At 57.2% G+C, this 20,956-nt stretch overlaps 1 protein-coding gene across 1 annotated transcript; it reads left to right on the top strand.

The window, feature by feature from the left end:
- The first annotated feature begins 4,182 nt into the window (after positions 1-4,182).
- KCTD15 (potassium channel tetramerization domain containing 15) lies at positions 4,183-19,480 on the top strand. The gene is made up of 7 exons (XM_024132657.1): positions 4,183-4,326; positions 5,951-6,046; positions 7,640-7,732; positions 8,382-8,557; positions 13,552-13,696; positions 16,479-16,784; positions 17,930-19,480. Exons 3-7 carry the CDS (start codon positions 7,667-7,669, stop codon positions 18,086-18,088), a joined length of 852 nt encoding a protein of 283 aa, XP_023988425.1. The 5' UTR covers positions 4,183-4,326; positions 5,951-6,046; positions 7,640-7,666; the 3' UTR covers positions 18,089-19,480.
- The last annotated feature ends 1,476 nt before the right edge of the window (positions 19,481-20,956 follow it).

Below are 20,956 nucleotides of genomic sequence, written 5' to 3'. Positions count from 1 at the left end.
CCATGTTAGGATTCCTGGTCAAGAGATCTCAGTCTTGTCTCATCGCTGTCACCCTGATGCTGGCTCCCGGGGAGGGCAGGTTGGTTTGGTTCTGAGCAGCATACCTGGGCTGCAGGCAGAAGGCAAGAAGGAGGGGGTCGTCTGTAGCCCCTGGAGACAGAAACCAGAAATCCCACTGAGCACAGTGCTGGGGCCCGAGCAGAGCTCCGTGAGAGCCGGCTGGTCTTGTTTTATTAACTTCAAGGACAGGCAGTTGGCCCTCACCTGCCATCCCTCAGTCAGGTTTGGACCGCTGCTCTCCAGGGAGCCTGTCACCTGGCTGACAGTCAGGAGGCCCTGTTTGCAGGGCACAGCACTAACAGTCCCACATTTTATCACTCCCTTTAGTTTCCAGATTCACTGGGGTCCTAGAGGGAAGACTGGGGGATTCCTGGAATGGAGGCAGAGGCCAAGTGGATGTCAGACTGTGATCTCTGGGCCAGGCTGGCTCTGTCCTAGCCTGGTCAGGGGCCATCTCTGAGTCTGGAGGTGGGCGCAGACCTGGGAGGGCCTGGCTTCCACCCCAGCAAGCCTGGGGGTGGCGGAGCAGACAGCCCTAACACCTCAGCCTCTCCCCATTCCCCTACCCTCACACTCTCCCCTCTTGGAGGGCAGCAGCTGTGTCTCAGCCTGTTCATCTGCTATCTGGTCACAGACTTCCTGAGAAGGTTGAGTTCAGCAGACTTTGGGACCTCATCTTCTTATTAAGGTCTTGATCTTAAAATATAGTCTGCACACAGCAACAACAAAATACAAAGTCACCCTGGAAGCCACTTTGAAACATCCGGAGACTGAGGTCTTGTCCACAACACCCTGATGCAGGGCCTGACCCGCATCAGCTTCGTGTGAGCTCATGCAGAGCAGCCTCAAAGCAAGCTCAGGTTTGAACCCACTTTTTAAAATATGTGAACCATAATGGCTTAAGTGCTAGTCAAATCTCCTGATAAAGCAAGTTCCCTTCTGATTACACTCACATCCAATTTCATCTCTTGGACTATAGTAATGAAACAAGATGTATTTCACAAGATGTTTCAGTATGTTTTCAGTCCTAATTATACATCTTCAATTAAAAAAAACAAAACCTCACCACTGCATTATATACCACAGATCATTAAATGCCTATCACAGCCCACGTCCAAGTCTCTCAATGTAAAAGATGGTTGACATTTAGCCGGGAACTTTTAAAACACTTGAGAATAAATTATGGCCCAAACTTACTCTTCTTAATGACACGTCTAAAGTTCAGCTCTTTAATAAAAGGATTCAGGAATATGAAAACAAAGTTCCCAGCAATATTAAGGAAATAAAGGTCTTTCAAAATGGTCAGTTCTTGTTTCAATTAAATTGTGCATTTTTAATATAGTTGGTATAAAGTGAAACTCTTAAAAAAACATCGAGGAATTTAAAATGAAATGGAACATCCTCTTTGCAGGGTCACCAGTACCACAGTGAGATTTGTCTCTTAAACAATGACACTTAGTATCTCTGTAGTTCCATGAATACTTTTGAAGTGTCATATTAAAACCAATCTCATGGCCTTGAGGCAAAGAGAAGCAATTAGTCTTGGAGTTGTGAATAAATAAAAATCCATTTATACACCCGTCCTTGACATGTACCTTGCAAATCTTAGAAACTTCATCTAGTGGGAAAAGAAATGTTAAATCATGAATACCAATACTAATCACATCGCCATGTGGCTTCCTAAAACAGTTTAGTCTATACCCATCTTCTAAGTATTAATTTATATGTATATATTCATCCATATTGAACACAAAACAAAGAAGCTCTAGCAGGCACCTAGCGGGTGAGGGGAGAGGGGTGAGGGGCGATGGGGTCACAGGGGTGGCCCCATGACAAGCAAGTTTTCAGTGGGTCTCTGTTCCTCAAACGGGAGCCTGGAGCATTCTTCCTCATGCCTCCCTCCTTCCCCCACAAGCACTCCAAGGCTTGAGAAGGGGGAAGTTTCTTTCCCTGAAGAAGTTTGGGGTATCCACACACGCCTTTCTCCATGTGTGATCCCAGCCAGTCTTTAAGGGAGGACACAGGAGATCAAAGTATCTGGATGCTTGTTTCACTTCTTATTTGGGCCCATGCCTTCAGTGCCGGGTGGGGTGGGTGTAGATGGGGGCTTTGCTGCTCCTTGGCCTTGCGTAGCCCTGGAGACACTGGGGCAGTCACCAAGGAGCAAAGCAGACCTGCTGGGCCTGGCCGAGATGTAGAGAGCAGACAGTGGTGCTGTCAGGCCCGAGCTGGGAGCCAGAAGCCTGGGGGCGCCAGGGCGTGGGAAGCAGAGTGGGCAGCCCATGGGCCGTGCGGGAGCCGCCGCACAGGTCCCTGACCTACTTCCAGGGCCCCTTTCTCTTCAAGGAGCAGCTAAGAATCCATAAATTAAGGAAATTAACTGATGGGGCCTGCGGCATCTTTGTAAGCTATTTAAATCTATAAATTAACAACATCTTCTGCATATATCAAGTAATTGAACTAACTGCAGGGATGTAACTTTAATGAGAAAATTTCCCCCTTCTCCTGTAGTTCGAGCTCTAAAGTAAATAAATAAATAAAACCTTCCCTTAGGAGGAAAGTTTCTCCTTATTCCCGCGTGGAGAAGTTACAGTACGGCGGTGCGGGCCCTCTTTCCACGCGCGAGGTCTCCTGGTCAAGGGAGGCAGGCCCCCCACCTTGTCCTCTTTCCACCAGCGCCCCTCCAGTGAGTGAAGCCGCTAGAGGGCGTCCAGGTCCGGCTGGAGCTCGGGGTGGGGGCCCCGGCGCCGTTCCCGGCCGGAGCTCACCGGTCCTCCAGCTCGAGCCTGGCTCTGGCCCGGGCGTCCCCGGAGCCGGACGGGGGCGCAGTGCAGGCCGGGCGCACTGCACCGGAGGCTCCGCGCTCCGTTTCCTAGGAGCCGGGAAATGGTCCAGGAGGAGGAGGGGGGACGGGCGGGGCGCCAGGGAAACAGGAGAAAGAGGAAGGGGAGCAGGAGGTAGAAGAGGAGGAGGAAGGGGCAGCCGACTCGGGGACCAGGAGGGACGCCCCGGGCGCAGGCCTCGGCGCCGCGGGGAGTCTCGGCGGTAGACGTCTCCATCGCGCCGCGCGCGTAAAGGAAATGGCGCGTCTGGCCGCGGGGGGCCGGCCGGGCGCCCCCCGGGCGCCCCTCCCCCGCGGTGGCCGACCGCGTGTCCGCAGACGTCACGGGCGGCGCTGCTCCCCGGTAGAGGGGCAGCCGGGGCAGAGACCCGGGGAGGAAGTCCAGGGAGGGGGAGGGGCGGCACCGGCCCCCGGCTCCTCTGCAGCCCCGGCCGACTCGCAGCCCAGTTTCTTCCCAAGTCCCGCCCCTACCCCCGGGCGCCGCGGCGGCGGCTGCTCTCCTCTTTGTAACCGAGGAGTCAAGAAATGTGAGAAACGTGCCCTGTGTTACTTATTTGGGAGCCGAAAATTTATGCCCAGCTGAAAGCGCCCGGGGAAATATTACATCAGATGAAATGACAATGATTAAAATCAGCTTCTCCCCCGCCCCCTCCCGAGCCCGGAGGAGGCCCGGGCGCCGCGTGGCTGGCCGGCGGGGGGCGGGGGGCTGGGCGGCGGAGGGCGCGGGGGCCTGGGCGCACCGCTCCCGGGAGAGTCCTGGCGGAGGCCCCGGCGGGAAGGCGCGGACTCCGGGGGAGGCGGGTGGTGATCGCCCGGCTAAAAGAAGGGAAACGGCGCATTTTTGTCGCCGAGCGCGGCAGGCGCGGGCGCGCGGAGCTAATTGCGACTCTAATCCTCTGCCCCGCGGCGCAGCCGAGCCCCGAGCCAGGAGTCGCCGCGCGCTCCCGCTCGCGCTCGCAGCGCTGGGTAATTTGGAGCCGGATCGCTGCCCTTTGCGTCCGGGCTCGGCCGCGACGGGGCGCGGGCTACGGGCTAAGGTGGGGGGCTGGCTTTCTCGCCAGCAATCGGGGAAGGCCGCTGGAGAGAGAGGAGGGAGGAGAGGAGGTGGGAGCGGCGGGAGGGCAGCCGGAGAGCGGCGCGAAGAGGAGGCGGCGGCGGCGGCCGCGAGGAGGGGAGGAGGCGAGGGGAGGGCGGGGAGGGGAGGCCCCGGCGCGCCGCGCCGCGAGGGGCCGCGCGAAGCGGGGGCCGGGGCGGGAGGGGTGGGTGGGGGGAGGGTTGGGGGCGAGAGAGAAAGTAACTCCAGGACGAGACCGGAGCGACCCGCGCAGCGAGCAGAGGCGGCGGGGCTGCGCCCGGCGCCGGAGACCAGCGGCTGCGCGGGGCGGGGGCTGCGCCCGAGTCCGATCCGCCGCTCCGGCTCCGAGGTAAGCCCCGCGCGGGCGGCCACCGCTCAGCGACGCGCACCCCTGTCCCTAAAGTGGCTGCGATACCCAGAAAGTCGCCCGGCCGTGATTCGGACGTGGGAGGGGCGGCTGCTTTGTCCCGGTGCAGGGCGGCGGGGGCTGGCGGCACGGGGGCACCCAGCACAAAGGCCTGGTGCGGGAGGGGGGACTGCCCACGTGGGCCGGCCCTGGCCCCGGGTGGACCCTCCCCACGCGGGCGGGCACCGAGCTTCCTGCCGCACGGGGGGGTGGGGGTGAGGGGGTGTTCAGGTCCCGGCACTCGGGCCTCAGTGCCGGGCCGAGCGCCCTGCAGGGCCGGCGTGTTTCCGGGGTCAGAACCCGGCTCACGCAGCCGGGGCTTCGGCTGACTGGGCCCGGCTTGGTGTCCAAATCAGAGAGAGAAAAAGTCTCCAACGGGACAGATGTGCATCCTCTGACGCCCACCCGCGAGTCCGAAACGGAGCGGGAGGGGCTGGCGGTCTGGTGGTCGTCCCAAGCGCGCGGGGTCTGGAGCCCCAGGCGGGCCGCGCGGAGACGCGATCGCCGCCTCCGGATCCCCGATTCCCGCCGGTACCCCCTGACCTGGACGCGCGCACCGGCACACTCGCAAACAGCCCCCCTCCCCCGTAGCTGGAGCGCGTTTCGGTCCTCCCGCGCCCCCCACCTCCGACTGCAGAAAGATCAGCTTCAAGTTTTCACTCTGCGTCTCAAATGTGCATGAAGGAATTTAACTGCACGAGTGAATAACAGCATTAGTTTCCATTAATTTTTTTTAAATCCCGGCAACAATAAACTTTGAGAACAAAAGCGCTTTTACGTCCTTAATTAGGCGAGCTTCCCATCTGTGGTCTCTAAGTGTCTGCCTCTTGATTTAACTTTGTCTTCCGCCCCGCCGGTGCCGCACACCCTCGCGGTCCTGCCAGGCGATTTGGGTGCCGCGGCCGCGGCCACGGCCGCCCGCGGCGCCGCCGGCCTGCACCCAGCCGGCTCCGGCCGCCCCGAAAGAAGTTCACACCGGCCGGCGGGCTCCGCGGCCGGGCTGGCGCGCGCCAGGTGGCCCGCCTGCCTCCCTTCCGGCCCGCCCCCTGGACAATTCTGCAGGCCCCTGGCCCTCTTGCCCGGGGCTGGCGCCCTGGGCGCAGACCTGAAGGGAGTTCTCGAGCCGCCTTCTGTTTACCTTTTATGGTTAAAATAACAGCTTAGCAAAGAAGCGACTTCACGAAGAAGCGATTTAGTGAAATCGTCTCAAGCTGCCGCAGCTCAGCCAGTTTAATCACCCCCAGAGAGCTGAACAACTGCGAGCACAATGGGACACAAAATCATTTTGTGTGTAAATGAGCGTGGCATTCTGGTCGCTTCCCTCTACTCGGGCGGGCGGGGCTCGGTGGTGGGCGGGCGCGGGACCCCGGGCTCCCGCCGCAGCTTGGAGAAGCGGGTCAATACCCAGCCAGTTTGGAAACCCGCGGGCCGTGCAGCACACTACCGCCGAGGCCCCTGCAACAGGCTGTTTGGCTGAGCCTGGGGCTGGTCGTGGGTTTGATGCTAGTGCTGGCGGAATGAACTTGTGTCTCTTCCTGCACCCACTTTATGCTTCTGACCTTGGCAGTGGTCTCGGGGAAAGGGTCGTTGTCCAGCACAGATGCGTTTGTCGGAGGGAGCAGTGGAGGTTCGCGGCAAGGCGTACAGCCTGGGGCTTCCAATGGTGAGTTTCTGGTGTGCCATGAACATCAGGTGGTGCTTGCGATGGAAAAGTCTGGGTGAGAACAGGATGGAGCAGCTTTTGTGATGGGTACTTGGTGTTAAATGTCACTTCTGAGTAGTGTCCTGGCAGTAAGGCCGGCATTGTGCAGTCCGCTTTGATAGACGTTCCATCGGAATTCCTTCCAGCACAGTTTATCCTCAGTGTGGCTTTCCTTCTGACTCCTCCCTAGCAGAGCCTCCCAGGGCAGGATAGCCCATTCCTGAGATAGATTCTGGTTTCTCAGAACTTCCTTGAGATAAGTGACCTGGTTTTCTTTTTGAAGCTTGCGGGAACTCAGGAATGCCCAAAGCAGCAGACCCTGGACAGCTAGAAGTTAAACATCACTGTCTGCTAATAGCCACCCCCACCCGTTTCCTGTCAGAGGACTTGCCAGGACACCGAGGGCAGGACAAATTCTCGGAGAGTGACCTGGCTTAAATTTGCAGGATTTGATTCTCATTGGACCTTGGTTCATGTATTAAAACTGGATGTTGAATTTCAAGGCACAAAGTCAATCCCTGAGAGAGGTTCGGTTAAACCTGCAACGGATAAGTCCAGGTTTAGGTATGTGGAAGCCAGTGGGGGCGGGGGGGGGATGATAGTCACATCTCCCCCAGCCCCAGGTCAGTGGAAGGGTCTGCTTAAACCTGCTCTTCTCCAGCCCTCCTGCATAGGACCTGCAAAGTGTTCTTAGACAGCTTCTAGAGACTGTGGGACAATCTTATTTCAGGTGGTTGGGGCTCAGAGGAGAGTGACTGTGGGTGGGGAAGGGCAGGAGAGAGTGTTCATTAGCTGAGCTGCTGTCTCCTTCTGGCCAGCTTTCTAATGCCTTGGGGCTGTGATCCCAAAGGAATCTGGAATATATTAGGCACAGACAAGACGATTCCCGGGGTCTGAGGAGAAACTGCAGAGGTGCAGGCTGGGCAAACAAAGACAAGTTTTCTTCTCTAAGGAGCCACAGGGGGAGCGGTGGCTTCCTAAGTGACTTTCACTCTTCCCTGGCTTCTCTGGGTCCAGCCAGTTGCAAACTGCATCTTAACACCGCAGAGACGGTGTTCAAAGAGGTCCTGGGGCTCCCCAGCCCATGGAGGGTGGGGGGATCCTCTCTGAGCTGTGGTTCCCAGGGTCCTCTCTGAAGCAAGAGGAGACATGCTTGGTAACGTGTCTCAAAACCAAAATACCAAGAAAATCGGATTTGTTCTGAAACATTTTGGGGGCAATAATGGTGAGCATATGTTTCAGTACTGTCATTAGCTGAATTAGCAGACATGGAGCTGCCCTGAAAACACATGTGGGAGTGAGAGAGTGTGTGTGTGAGTGTGTGTGTGTGTGTGTGTGTGTGTGTGTGTGTGTGTGTGTGTGTAAGTAATCTCCTATGGCCCGGAGGCTTGCTTTGGGGTGTGGGGACAGGATAGTACCGGGCAGTGTGGTAGGGCATGGGGTCCTGGGACGCATGTTCATAAAGGAGGATTGTAAGCATCTTTGACTGGGAGACACGGCGCCCAGGACCACTGAGGAGTAAGTCCTGTCTGGTTGTGTTGGTGCTTCCCACAGATACTCTGGGCAGCGATGGAAGCCTAGATGCCTCACCGCAAGGAGCGGCCGAGCGGGTCCTCGCTTCACGCCCACGGCAGCACTGGCACCGCGGTGAGAGCCAGCAGGGTGGGCTGGGTCAAGGGCTGGTGTCCCCCTCTTTGCCCTCTTCCGAAGCACCAGCTCACTGGCTGCCCTTCCTCGCAGCCGCAGCCATGGCTGTGGCATTCAAGAGATGGCTGTTGACTGGCCGTACGATTATGTATCTTTTTTTGAAACAAAAATGCTTTTAATTTGATGTGAAATTTACTACATGTATAAAACTCAACGCCTTAGGTGCTGAGGAAGTCACTAATTTAGAGGTGTCTCGTTACTGAGACAAACTTGCAAAAACCCCTGAATCCCAATTCACAAATTGGTGATTCGTTTGTCAGGGGATATTTCACATCTAACACATAAGCCCACGACCTTTAATTAGAATTTTGCAGTTTGTTTTATGCCCCTGGAGGCTGACACCTTGAAAAAATTTTTTTTTCTTGATTTCTTATTGCTAATAAGCATCTTTCTTTTTTCCCTCTGGTACTTTGAAGAAAATGATGCAAATACACTTAATTACAGTGGTGGCCATAATTTGTCAGCTGAATATGTGATCAGGCACAGGCAGAAGTGATCTGATTAGATCTGTGATCACATTGGCAATAAAAGGAGTGCATAGCTCCATCGTGGAGAAAACCCTTGTTTTGTGCCTTGTTTCCTTCTCCAGGAGGGAGGAAGCATGTCTCGGTTGTCTCTCACCCGGTCGCCTGTGTCTCCCCTGGCCGCCCAGGGGATCCCACTACCAGCCCAGCTCACTAAGTCCAACGCGCCTGTGCACATCGACGTGGGCGGCCACATGTACACCAGCAGCCTGGCCACGCTCACCAAGTACCCTGACTCCAGGTAAGAGCCAAGCCCCTCATGGCACCGGGGCGGGCAGTGGTGACAGGCAGCGTCTGTAGCCTGCTACCAGCCAGCACGCAGGGCTCTCCAAGGCCCCCCTGCTCCTAGACCTGGGGAACTAGGGTTTAGGAAGCTGAGTGTCCCTGTCAATGGCTGCTTTGCACAGGGACTTGTGACCCTGAGCTGGTGGCATTGGTAGTGTGAGGGGGAGCTCCTGACTCACTGGCAGAGGCCACTTTTCAGAGCCAGCCCCACCTGCAGCTGGCCAGCAGCTGGCTAGGGAATCTCATGCTCCTTCAGGTTACTCTTGAGTGAGACCCAAGCCTGGCCTTTGCAGGGGACCATTCGTGAGCAATGCTGCGTACTTCTTGGGGTCATGCTGGGGAGAAATAGTCCATCCTATTTCCGAGTCTAACCCTTGGGATAGAGCATAAGGGGAAGGATGAGGGGGAGCTGCAACTTGTCATCTTTGCCTGTTTGGGTGGCCACTGCTGGACCCTAAGGGCTAGCAGCAGGCTCCCTTGGATTTGGGGGGGTTGCAGTGACTGGCTAGGAATTCCATGATGTTCGGGAATATCCACAGCTATGGATAAGCGTGAGCCACACACCGCCATCAGCGGGCAAAGCGTCTCTGACCAGGACCCTCCCTACAGGGAGCTTTACACTCTGCCCGGCTCCCCGGTGCTCCTGACTCCTGGACTCATTTGTGGGAGGCGCCGGGCACTGCGGACTCTCCTGCTTTTGCCTCTCAGGCATTTCTCTCCTAGGGGCAGGCCTGGTTTCCCCCTATAACAGCAGGACTGACCAGAGGTGGGGTGGGTCTCTGAGCATCTCCTGGAGATGATGCCGCATGCTGCTTGCTGAGCCTGGGACTGCTTGCTCCTGGTACAGTGAGGCGGCCACCACTGAGGCCTGGCAGCAGGAGGGCCACGGCTGCAGGGCGTCACCTCTGCTTTAGACATTTAAAATAAAAAGAGGAGTTAATTAATCCCCCAGACACCGAGGGGGATCGGCTCTGGGAAGCTTTCTGATCAGGCTGCCTCGTCGCTGCTGTGGCCGTTCAGAGCACGGAGGATTCATAGTGCGTGGAAGTAGCGGCGTTGGGAGCTCGTTGGAGGCCAGGGTGGCGCCCTCCAGGGGGGAGTGCTGGAGGAGGATGCAGTGTGTCGTTCAGAATTTGGGGAATCGGGTGCAGGTGGCGGTTGGAGCTTCACTGCCTCAGCAGACAGAGGCTAGGCCTGGGGCACTTGTGACCTGGGGGCCTCGGAGGGGGCAGCATCCACGAGGCCACGTCAGCTGTGTCGGCCCGGCACTCTGGCAGAGCCCTGTCTAGGATGGGAGATGGATTCTGCTTATTTAATTTCAATTTTGCCTTCTGCGGCATTCGCGCGTTGTTTGAGATAGATCATCCCTTAATCGGTTGACGGTGTTTGCGAGTGAAATTCATAAAACCCTTGCCCTCAACCTCTCTGAAGAGTGTTTCCTGAAATCAGACACTTGCCTTTCTGGAGTAATCATGGCCCAGGCCTGCGGGGAACAGCCTCCTCATTCTGTCTCCAGGCTGCTGCCTGGAGCGGGGCGGGCAGGGGGTGGTCCTCCCCTCCCAGACCCACAGCCCATCCTCTCCCATTGTCCTGCTCTGACGGGGGGCGGGCCATCTTGCCGGCCTGTGACCTGTGGGACCCTCGGGCCAGCAGGATGTGCCCAGAGGGGGTGGCGGTCTGCATTCTTTCCTGGGGCTGGGCCTCAGGCTGAATCTGTTGTTCTGCCTGGATGGCTTCCGGCTCACTGGAGAGCAGCTCCTCAGGCCTGAAGCTTTGGCCTAGAGGCCAGGGGGCTGGTGTGACCCGTAGGACAGTCAGGACAGTGGGTCAGGCCAGGCCTGAGAAGTGGGTTGGGCAGCTCTGCTGGCCAGAGCCCCTCAGATCTCTCTCGTCCTTCTTTGAGTAAATTATTAAAATTAAAAAACTGTTTTTCACTAATTCTGGAAACAAAGCTCAGTCCCTCGCCCAGGGTCTCCGATGTATAAGTCACCTGGAGATGGAGAATTGTGTTAAGGTTACCCGGGGTGGAGGGGGTTCTGGATGTCAGCAAAGTCCCACCCTGGGCAATGCCGGGCGCGCCCCCAGCCCCTCAGGTCCTGGTGCCCACAGAGCTATGCCTGGGCTTCTGGTTCTTGGCAAAGGCAGGGAGCGCCAAAGGGTCCTCGCCCAGAGCCGGCCCCGCCCAGCTGCCCGGGGCTGGGAGTGGACTCCTGTGTCTGCCACCACACTTGCTGGACATCGTTTAGCTCCTGCCGTGGCAGCCCCACGCTTGCGTTCATCCTCGCTGTGGGAAGCAGCAAATTAAGATGTCCAGGAACTTTAGAACTAATAAAACCTGCCACTGAAACATGCAGGAAATTGGAGTCAAAGCTTAAAAAAAAAAAGAAAGAAAGAAGAAAAAGAAGACAACCCCTATCAGCTGGGGTCAGAACTGGCCAGCTTGTTCTGTGGAAGACTTCTGAAGTTGGTACCCCGAACCTGCAGCCTCCTTCAGAGAGTGGCCTGGGGTGGGAACGGACTCTTAAGACCGCACACGTGTCGGCAGCTCCCTTTGAAGTGACTGTCCTGACCTTCCCTCAAGCTGCTCACGTCCTTGATAGCTTCAGACCCTGAGGGCACGAAAGGCCTTAGTCTGTGAAGAGACACGGAACCATGGAAAGACCTAGAACTAGCCAGTCCTGAAATGAGGCAGATTGAGAGCCTTCTAGCCTTGGACCAATAGGACAACCTAGAACCCAGGAAGCCCTGGAATGTGGTGGATTGGGAGTCCCCTAGACCAACAGGTCTGGAGCTTCACAGCCTGGTGCCAGGAGGGATTTGCGGCACAAACAGCCGTGGAACGTTGCTTGCTGCACACAAGAGATTGAGCTCAGCCAGGAAGGGTGGAGAAAGTTCTGCAGGGCGGCTGAGGCTTCACACTTGCTGGCTAACCTATGGAAATGGCTCTTACTTCTTCCTGCTGGTGCCATGGGGGGTCCCTCAGGCGTCTGCTGATGACTGTCCGTGGCACCTGGCACCCTCGCTCAGCCCTGTCTGTCCCCAGGGCTGCTGGGTGGCCCTCATTCTGACATCTGGATGGCCAAGCTCTGCTGAGTTTCGGTCTGGAGGAGTTTGAGGCCTGGAATAGGCCATGGAGCCCACAGAGCTTTCCAGCGGGGCTGTGTTCCCCGGTATCATTGTCATCAGGCCTGGGGGTAGATAGGGCTCCATGGCCTTTGGAGCTCCGCGATGAGTTGTATCTGGGTGACCGCAGCACTGGTTCCACAGGCTCGGGCCTCTCCACACCCGCCCCCCGTGGGCTCTGGCCCGCTCATGCACAGCTACGAGGCAGCCTTGCCCTTCATACGGCCCCGCTGGGCCATGTCCCCAGAGTGAGAACAGGTTAGTCACTCTCCCCCTGGGCAGACCCTCCTGGCCAGTGCCTGAGGTGTACCAGGCCACCAGAGTGGATGGTGTCAATGGGAGGCCCCGACAGAGGCTTTGGGTGCCATGCCCCGCCAGCTCTTTGCCCTGGCACACAGTGGCAGGAGTGGGGCGGGGCCTAAGGAGCAGTGACCTGGAGGAGATGGAGGAGTGGGCTGCTGAGGGAGAGGGCAGCCTTCCCGGGAGGTCTTGCGGTGCAGGTAGAGAGTGAGGGAGCTAAGCCTCGGCTCGTACAGGTTGGGCTGGAAGGCCTGGGGCCCAGGTTGGGGCCACCCTTCTCCCAGGCTGTGCAGGGTCCAGCTGGGGACGTGTGTGTGGCCCTGCCTGTCTGCCGAAGGATGTCTGGAGGTGCTGCCCCTGGGGAGACCCTGCCGACCTCCCTGCGGTTCCCGAGTCAAGCTCTTGGCTTTCCCCACCCCTCTTCGGGGTATCCTAACTCTCCCCACCGGGGCCTGGGGTCTGCAGGGGAAGTTAGCCAAACCAGAGCCTGCCGCCCTGGGAAGTGGGGAGGCCTGGTTCCCCCTCCCTGGAGTGGAGAGGGCCAGGCAGCAGGGCGCCCCGAGAGCCTCCTGCAGGTCCTATGCTTCTGTCAGAGCCACTGCCCTTCAGAAGGTGGGGTGCCGGGACCTGGCCTCCCCTCGCGGTCCCCTCCCCGGTGCGCACACGCTGTAGCACGTGTGCACGCATTGGAGCACGTGTGTGCACTGTTCTGTGTGCATCCACACTGGTGTGTGTGTACGCACTGGGGTATGCGTGCGTGTGTGTGCGTGTGTGTGTGTACGTGCGTGCACTGTAGCCGCACACACATGCTGTCCCCGGTGCCTGCCTCTGTTCTCCCCTAGGGTTCCCTGAGCGCAGGGCTGTGGGTGGTTCGTCTGTGAGTTTGTTGAGTGTACATAGCTGTGTCTCTGGTGGACCCGTGCTGCCTGGTGTGTCCCTAACCGGGGTGTGTCTGGGTCTGCCTGTGATTTGTGTGTTGTGAGGGAGGGGATCATGTGACGCCGTGCCTGCTGCCCGGGTGTGTCCTGTCCGCTGCTCGTTCGCGCAGGTTGGGCGAGGTGGATGTGTGTGACCCGGGAGCGTGGCAGCTGGTTTACATGTGTTCACTGGGCGGGCGGCTGTGAGCTGGCGTGTCTGGTGGTCAGTGGGGGTTTTCTGGGCAGTTCTGTACGGCAAGGGTTTGTGTGCGTGGGACGAGGTGTCTGTGTCTGTGTCTCACTGTAGTTTTCCAGGCCTGCAACCTGTGTCAGCGGGCAGGCGGGTGTACAGAGCTGGGTGTGCCTCTCTCTGGCTGTGGCTTGTGAGTGTAGGCAGGGCGTGTGTATGTGCTGGTTGCCGCGCTGGTGTCCCGGCTGACTGTGGCCTGGCTGCTGCTGGCGTGTGCAGACATCCTTTTCAGTCCTGGCGCAGCCCCAGAGTCACCCGTGTAAGGCCCCTCGCCCCTCCAGCAGGGCGAGCTCTAAGGAGTCGGGGTGGGGCGGGTGGACCTGCCCTTCCATCCCACATCTCCGCCCCCGTCTCTCCCAGAATAAGCCGCCTCTTCAATGGCACGGAGCCCATCGTCCTGGACAGTTTGAAGCAACATTATTTCATCGACCGGGATGGGGAGATTTTCCGCTACGTCCTGAGCTTCCTGCGGACGTCGAAACTGCTGCTCCCAGATGACTTCAAGGTAAGTCCGCAGCCAGCAGCTGCATGGCACACTGCCTGCGCGGTGGCATTACCCAGGGTAGGCTGTGACTTAATAAATGGACCCACAGTTGTCATGGCAACCATAAAAACTTAAACGATGAAGCCGAGGGCTGAATCCGCTTTTCTAAACTAATTTTGTTTTCTCACATTTTTAGCTTATTTATCAGGGTGTAACGACAATTAAGCAGCGGCAGTGGCGCTTACCCCGGTTTCATGTTTGTCGTGTTGAACGACTGTCGTGTGCCAGAGTTACAGGAGTTAGAGGTTCCCAGATCTGTTCCTTGTAGGCACTTGGCAGGGGGAAAACCGATCCAAACCAAACACCCTTAAACAAAAGGTTGCCGCCAGGTCTCCGGGCGAGCCTGTTGCGGCAGCCGACCTGGTTCTGAGAGTCCTGCCTTTGGTGCTGGGCCCCTCACGGCACGGGGATCCCGGAGGCAGGAAGCCCATACCTGGGCTACCCCAGCTCCAACCAGCAAATGTCCTTCTTTTCTTTCTTCCTGCCGGCACCCAGAGGACCCAGTGGCCCTGGGGCTGTTTTATCCTTCATTCAATTCAGTTCCTGGGTGCCAACAGCCGAACTCGGGCTGAAAATGCAGTGAAAGACAAGGCAGACGTGGGTCCTGTCCCCCGTAGAGTGGTTACGGTCTAGTGGGAAGACAGATGATGAACAAAAAAACACTTGAATTCCACAGGGGCGAACACTTCAGAGAAGCAGAGAGCATTGTGAGAGTGAACCACGTGGAAAGCGGGCCTGGGTGGGTTTGGAGACAAGGCTGTTTCTCTGGGTGATGGTGGAGGAACGGGGGCAGACAGGTGTGAGGGCCTTGGTGGGGAGGGGAGAGGGGAGGGCAAGGAGCTGGAGAGGTGGCAGCCTGGGGCCATATGAACTGGGAAGGGAAGAGCAGGAAGGAAGGCTGCTGCTTGGTGTCAGGACCTTGGTGGCCGGCTCAGCATTTGGCTTTTTACCCTGAATGCAGTGGAAGGGTTGTGATTAGGGGCATGACCATCAGATCTGCTGTGTGGAAGAGGATGAGGAGGGGAGCAGGAGGGTTGAAGGTGGAACAGAGTGGTAGATTAGATTCACGCTTAGGAAAAAGATGCAGAAGCCACGGGTGTGGATGGTGAGGGTCGGGGGCTCTCGAGGGTGCCTCTGGCCTGCAGCTTGAGTCCTGAGTGGATGTGTGGAGGCCCAGGGTAGAACAGGCTGGGGGAGAGTGGCACCGCACTCCTGTGTGGAAGAGCTGGTGGGGCATCCGGGGAAGATGTTTTGGGCTATGAGGAAGCAAGTGGGGTTGTTTGCAGACATCATTTCAAACCTTGCGTGGATGAGAGCAGAGGCCCGGCATGGTGCCCTGAGGAACCCCTGTGGAGGGACAGGATGGGTTCTTTTTAATTTTTGAATTTTATTTTATTTATTTTTTATACAGCAGTTCTTATTAGTTACCTATTTTATATATATTAGTGTATACATGTCAGTCCCAATCTCCCAATTCATACCACCACCACCACCACCCCCCCGCCACTTTCCCCCCTCAGTGTCCATACGTTTGTTCTCTACATCTGTGTCTCTATTTCTGCCGTGCAAACCGGTTCATCTGTACCATTTTTCTAGGTTCCACATATATGCGTTAATATACGATATTTGTTTTTCTCTCTCTGACTTACTTCACTCCGTATGACAGTCTCTAGCTCCACAGGATGGGTTCTTGACTGATGACAGGCCTGGGGAGGCTTCCCTTGGGGTGACTGCGAAAGCTGGGGTCAGTCAGCAGGAGGAATGGACTTAGGGACAGTGGGGTGGGCCCGGCTTTGGGGGTTGGGCTTCCTTGCCTCCCCCCAGGCGTCCTCAGGCTCACCAGCCGGACTTGAGCTGAGTGGTGTGGTCATGGGTCCTCAGCTACTCAGGGCTGGGGTGGGTGTGGGTGGACGTGTATTTGACCGGGGCAGTGGTCTGATCATCAGGGCCTGAGGGGTGGTTGGTGCAAGCCCGCCAGCCCGGGAGTGGGCTGCTGGTGAGAGGTGGGTGTCCCCCCAGGCACCTCCTCACACTGCCTGCGAGGGCAGGGGCCGATCTTGTTGTCCTTTAAGCTTCACCCCCTCTTTGAGCTGGGTGTTTACATCCTTTTTTTTTTTTTTTTTTTTTTTTTTTTTTTTTTGCGGTTCGCGGGCCTCTCACTGTTGTGGCCTCTCCCGGAACCCGTGTCCCCTGCATCGGCAGGCGGACTCTCAACCACTGCGCCACCAGGGAAGCCCTACATCCATTTTATAGATGAGGAAACAGGCTCAGAGAAGGTCTGGTAGATAATGATGCCGAAAATCCAACCCAGACAGGTCTGTTTCGCCTCCCTGCCCCGCGGTGAGCTCCTCCAGGGCAGGTGAGGACGGGGCTGCCCTGTGCCTTGCTGAGAAATCAGCAGGTTTCCAGGCATCCGCACAGCCTCTGGCTCCTCTAACCTAGCCTCCAGGTCTATCCAGAGGCTTCTCTCTGCTTCAGGGGGATGAAGCCACCCCCAGTGCTTGGGGCCGGATGGAAGAGCTCAGGGGGTCTTGGGACAGGTGCGCACCAGCCGCTGCCTGGACGGAGGCAAGACCCTTTTTGGGGGCACACGTCCACCTGAGCCTTGTTGTCCCCATCCCTACCATGGGGACAAACCATCCCAGCCCACACTGTGCCCTGGGGGTGCGGGGTCTGAGAAGGGGCCCCCTGGAGCCGGCAGGGCAGGTCCCCACCTCCCCCACCCGTGTGCGCGTGCCCGCAGGACTTCAGCCTGCTGTACGAGGAGGCGCGCTACTACCAGCTGCAGCCCATGGTGCGCGAGCTGGACCGCTGGCAGCAGGAACAGGAGCAGCGGCGCCGCAGCCGGGCCTGCGACTGCCTGGTGGTGCGGGTCACGCCGGACCTGGGTGAGCGCATCGCGCTCAGCGGCGAGAAGGCTCTCATCGAGGAGGTCTTCCCCGAGACCGGGGACGTCATGTGCAACTCGGTCAACGCCGGCTGGAACCAGGACCCCACGCACGTCATCCGCTTCCCGCTCAACGGCTACTGCCGGCTCAACTCGGTGCAGGTGAGGGCTGGCCGGACGCTGCCTCCCCCGTGCCTCCCCGACGCCCTCCGGCGGCAGAGGGAGATGGAGGGAGGCTCGGTCCCTGCAGTGGCGCGGCCCTCCGTGCCATCTTACAGGAAAGGCAACAATGTGTCGATGCATAATTTATGTCCCGCTCATAATTAAATGATGGCGCCTGGGGGATGGACTTAAAAAAATTGATCTATGCTTTTTTTTTTTTTTTTTTTTTTTCCGAAAGGATGTTCTATAAAAATGGCCTAGAGTATTTTCAACCAAGTGTGCTTCATTTGACACCCAGAGTCTGACTTTGGATTCAAATTAAACCCAGGCAGTAGGAGCAGCAGGTCAGAGGCCGAGAGTGGCGGCGGCCTGGAGCCCCCCTCCTCATCATGCTGTTCGGGGCCACCAGCACCCAAACAGCCGCCCAGTGCGTGTTTGGACTGGCTTTCCCCAGATGGGTCTAAGAGCTGGGAAGCCCCACATGGAGTGGAGGCCTATTTTCCATCGGCTCTTCCAGACCCAAGAGCAGATTCCTATTTCAGGCTTGGGGGCAGAGTGGACTTTGTGGGGAAAATTCCGCAAGCTGTCCGTCAGAACTTGCTAGTTGCAGGACCCAGGTGTCAGACACAGTGACCAGGCCCTGCCCTCACAGAGGCACAAGCCCGCCCACGTGGACACGGAGACCTGCAGAGACTCAAACATCAGGAGGACGCCTCCTCTCCACCCCAGGCTCCCTTGAGCTGATGGGCCCCCAGGCATCAAACCATCTGGGACTCGCAGCTCAGGGAAGCAGGTGGCTGCCCAGAGGCTGGGGGCAGGGTCTCTATTACTGGGGCCTCAGTGAGGGAGGGGGACCTGGGACCATGTGTCTGGAGAGAGAGGGGCCCAATCAAGGTTGTGGACCCCTGAGGGCAGCAGGGTGGTCGCCCATCCAGGTTTGGCTGTTTGAGGGGCCCTGGGGCCTGGCTGCCCCTGTCCCTTCTGTGGCTGCCCCGCTGGATGTTCTGCAGGGACCTCTGTCAGCAAGCAAGACATGTCTTAACAGGAGAAGGTAGCTTGCCCTGGCTAGTGCCCACCTGCCCACCAGGCAGGGCAGGCAGACTCTTGCAGCTGGGCATGACTGACCCCTGTTTGTTCCCCGGCAGGTCCTGGAGAGGCTGTTCCAGAGGGGTTTCAGCATGGCTGCGTCCTGCGGGGGTGGTGTGGACTCCTCCCAGTTCAGCGAATATGTGCTTTGCCGGGAGGAGCGGCGACCGCAGCCCACACCCACTGCTGTCCGAATAAAGCAGGAGCCCCTGGACTAGGCCCTGCCTCAGTGCCCACCTGAGGCCTCTGGGCCCTGGGGACACCCCAGGGACCAGGAAACAGTGCTGGGGAGTTCTGCCTATGCCTGCTTAGCGGTGGCCATGAGACTGAGGGTGGGGCTGGAGGGTCCAAAGCCTGCCCAGAGAGCCCCAAGGCCCCCATGTGTCATGGCAACAGAATGTGGGATGCTGGAGGCATGTCCACTGAAGGACTGTTGATGTGACCCAAAGATGCCGAGGTGGGAGAACTCGGCCACCAGTTGTCTGGGCCCCTCGGCTCCCAGTCCGGTCCTCGAGGCTCCACATGTGCCAAGGCAGGGTCAGCAGAGGCCTCCCCAGTGCACGCCGAGGAGCTGTCCATCCTTCACCACACGGCAGACTCCAGTGGGTCTCCTTGCGTCAGAGATGGCTTATTTTTCTACAGTATTTAAGACGGAAGTAACTGTAAGTGCACAAGTCAGAGAGGCCGACAAGGACCAATGAATGCTTCTTTATCTGGTGCTCAGCTCAGTCGGACACGCAGCATGTCTGCATGGGGGGTGGAAGAGCTGCCGGACACTCGGGCCCAGGTGCCCGCAGAGCAGGGCTTGGAGACTTCTGGTCCCTGCTCTAGGGGCAGATGCAGGGATGGCAGTGCCACAGGGGCTGACACTGGGCTCCCACGGGGTGGGGCTGCTGGGAGGAGGGTGGTACAGGCGTGGGGGATGGATAGCTGTGGAACCACTTGAGACCCTACCTTCGCTGCCGCCTGGGGCACAGGCCACACTTAAGAGCCACCTGACCAACTAATGCCCAGGGCCTTCGATTCCTATCCGTGCGTGCGCACACCTGGGCTCCCAGAGAAGTCATCTCCCCATCAGGACCAGCCACGGGGCCACACCACATCCTTACCTCAGGAATGGGCCCCACGGTGAAGGGCCCCATCTGTCAGCAGCATCCTCTGGGTCCCCAGCTCAGGAAGCCGTCCCCCACTCTGATTTTCCCACACTCATATGCACACTGAATTTTAATTAGACTGTTGTTACACTAGCTTGCCAAGTAAGACCCGGACAGAGTGATACCTTGGGTTCTTGGCCCCGGATTCCAACGAGGGCTGCCTCTGAGGGGTCCTCACAGACCTGCTGCCTCTCAGATGACAGGCCCAAAGATGGATACCGCCTGCCTTGTCACAGTTCCCCTCCCCTCCCGAGATGGCTCTTTCCCGGGTTGGAGAAACCGCAGAGAACTGCTGGGTGGGCGGGGCGTCCTGGCCAGCACTGCCCCTTGTACGATGCCTGTAGACTTGTATATGACTCCTTTAATATTGTAAAGATGCTGATGTACAATTGTCGCGTGTTTGTGTAAACACATTATGTCCCTAGTTCATGCCATAAATGATGCTACAAAGCGAAAGACTGAGGCTCCATCCTGCGCAGAAGCGGCAGCCAGGTTCCAGCATTCCGTGCTGTGCAGGGAGGTTTGGGGATGGGGTTCCTCCCTCGGTTCCTTCAGTTCAGATGACGAAGAACCAGCAGCGATAACTGGGGGAGGGGCAGGGACAAGGGTCCTGAGCTTGCTGTTGTTTATTGCATTAGGGTGCTTCCTCACTGCTGAGCCTGTCCCCGCTGGGCAGCACAGATTCGGAATTCTGATTCACAGCCCCTAACCAGATGCAAGCTGGGGAAAGGCAGACCCAAAGTGTCCGGGGGCTTTTGAACCCAGTCTTCAATGTTTGTGATTTTTCCCTCCCTCTGGTTTTTGGTTGAGGGTGACGTCCTCTCTAGAGCCCCGCAGAGTAGTAGGAGAAGGTGGCAGGCGGTCCATGCATGGCTCAGGCCAGCCAGCCAGGGGACACGCAGCCCTTCGCATGAGGACAGGTCACCCTAGCTCAGCACAAGACCTCAATGCGTCTCTTTCCGAGGAGTTTGAATGTACTTACGCAGGCCTCCAATTTTAATGAGCCTTTTTGTATTTTTCCTCCAAGTCCTTATGTTCTAAGTGACCAGGACCCTTTCCCATGCCAGTAAGGGCCACCAGCCTCTCCCTGCCTGGGGGATGGGCCACAGCCATGTACTGCCTGAGGCCGCAAAGTGGTCGCCATCCCATGTACAATCGAATTCGCTGCACAGGCTTGCCAGCCTTCTCCTTTACCCAGCAACATGCCTACAGTTGGCACATGGGCATTTTGGCATCTGAGGTTCACATCTGAGAGGAGGAGAAAGTGTTGTGTTTATTAGAAAGGAAGTCTTGTGGAAACAGCTCAGTGCCGCGTGTGTTTATGGATTTTTATAGTATGATAGCCAGCGTGGTTGCCGGTCGGTGGAGACTCCCTAACATTTTCAAGCAAACTATCATTTTGATTAAAACATCGTGCTAAAAAAAAAAAAAAGAGTAACTACCTTACTGAATGTTACTCTTATCTCCTTACTAATTAAGACAAACCAGGAAGTATGATTTAGGGAATTTCTAAATTTGTAGAGAATGTTCCCATGTTCCCAAAGTGATGCTAAAATTCTAAGATGATAGTACCCATAAACAATAAGTACAAACATTTTTATGCTTCCTGGAAGAATATATTGTAAGAAATCTCTTGATCAGTTGCCAGCGATATAAATGTCACTTCTGCTCATCATAAATTATTCTTGATTATAAGCAACTGGACAGATAGCTGTGCCAGCACTTCCCTGTTCCCCACCAGACCTCTGCCCGTGCAGAAGAGAACTCTGCAAAGCTACAGCAGGTGGCTTTGGCCACTGTCCTGCTGACACAGAGCTCAAAGTCGGGTCACGACACTCATATCTTTTAAAAAGCTTTTTTTTTTTTTTTTTTTTTAAGCTACCACTTGACTGTGTTCCATAGAATAAATAAAGGATATTTTATAAATTATAC

The sequence above is a fragment of the Physeter macrocephalus genome, chromosome 17, assembly GCF_002837175.3.
Source record: "Physeter macrocephalus isolate SW-GA chromosome 17, ASM283717v5, whole genome shotgun sequence".
Lineage (NCBI taxonomy): Eukaryota > Metazoa > Chordata > Mammalia > Artiodactyla > Physeteridae > Physeter > Physeter macrocephalus.
This window is presented reverse-complemented; position numbering and strand designations above follow the sequence as displayed.

What these genes read in the sequence shown, in the direction of transcription:
- KCTD15 (XM_024132657.1), top strand. Translation starts at nt 7,667, where the DNA reads ATGCCTCACCGCAAGGAGCGGCCGAGCGGGTCCTCGCTTCACGCCCAC. An exon ending in ACGGCAGCACTGGCACCGCG is followed by an intron (nt 7,733 to 8,381) that starts GTGAGAGCCAGC and finishes TTCCTTCTCCAG; the next exon opens with GAGGGAGGAAGCATGTCTCG. An exon ending in GCCGGCTCAACTCGGTGCAG is followed by an intron (nt 16,785 to 17,929) that starts GTGAGGGCTGGC and finishes GTTCCCCGGCAG; the next exon opens with GTCCTGGAGAGGCTGTTCCA.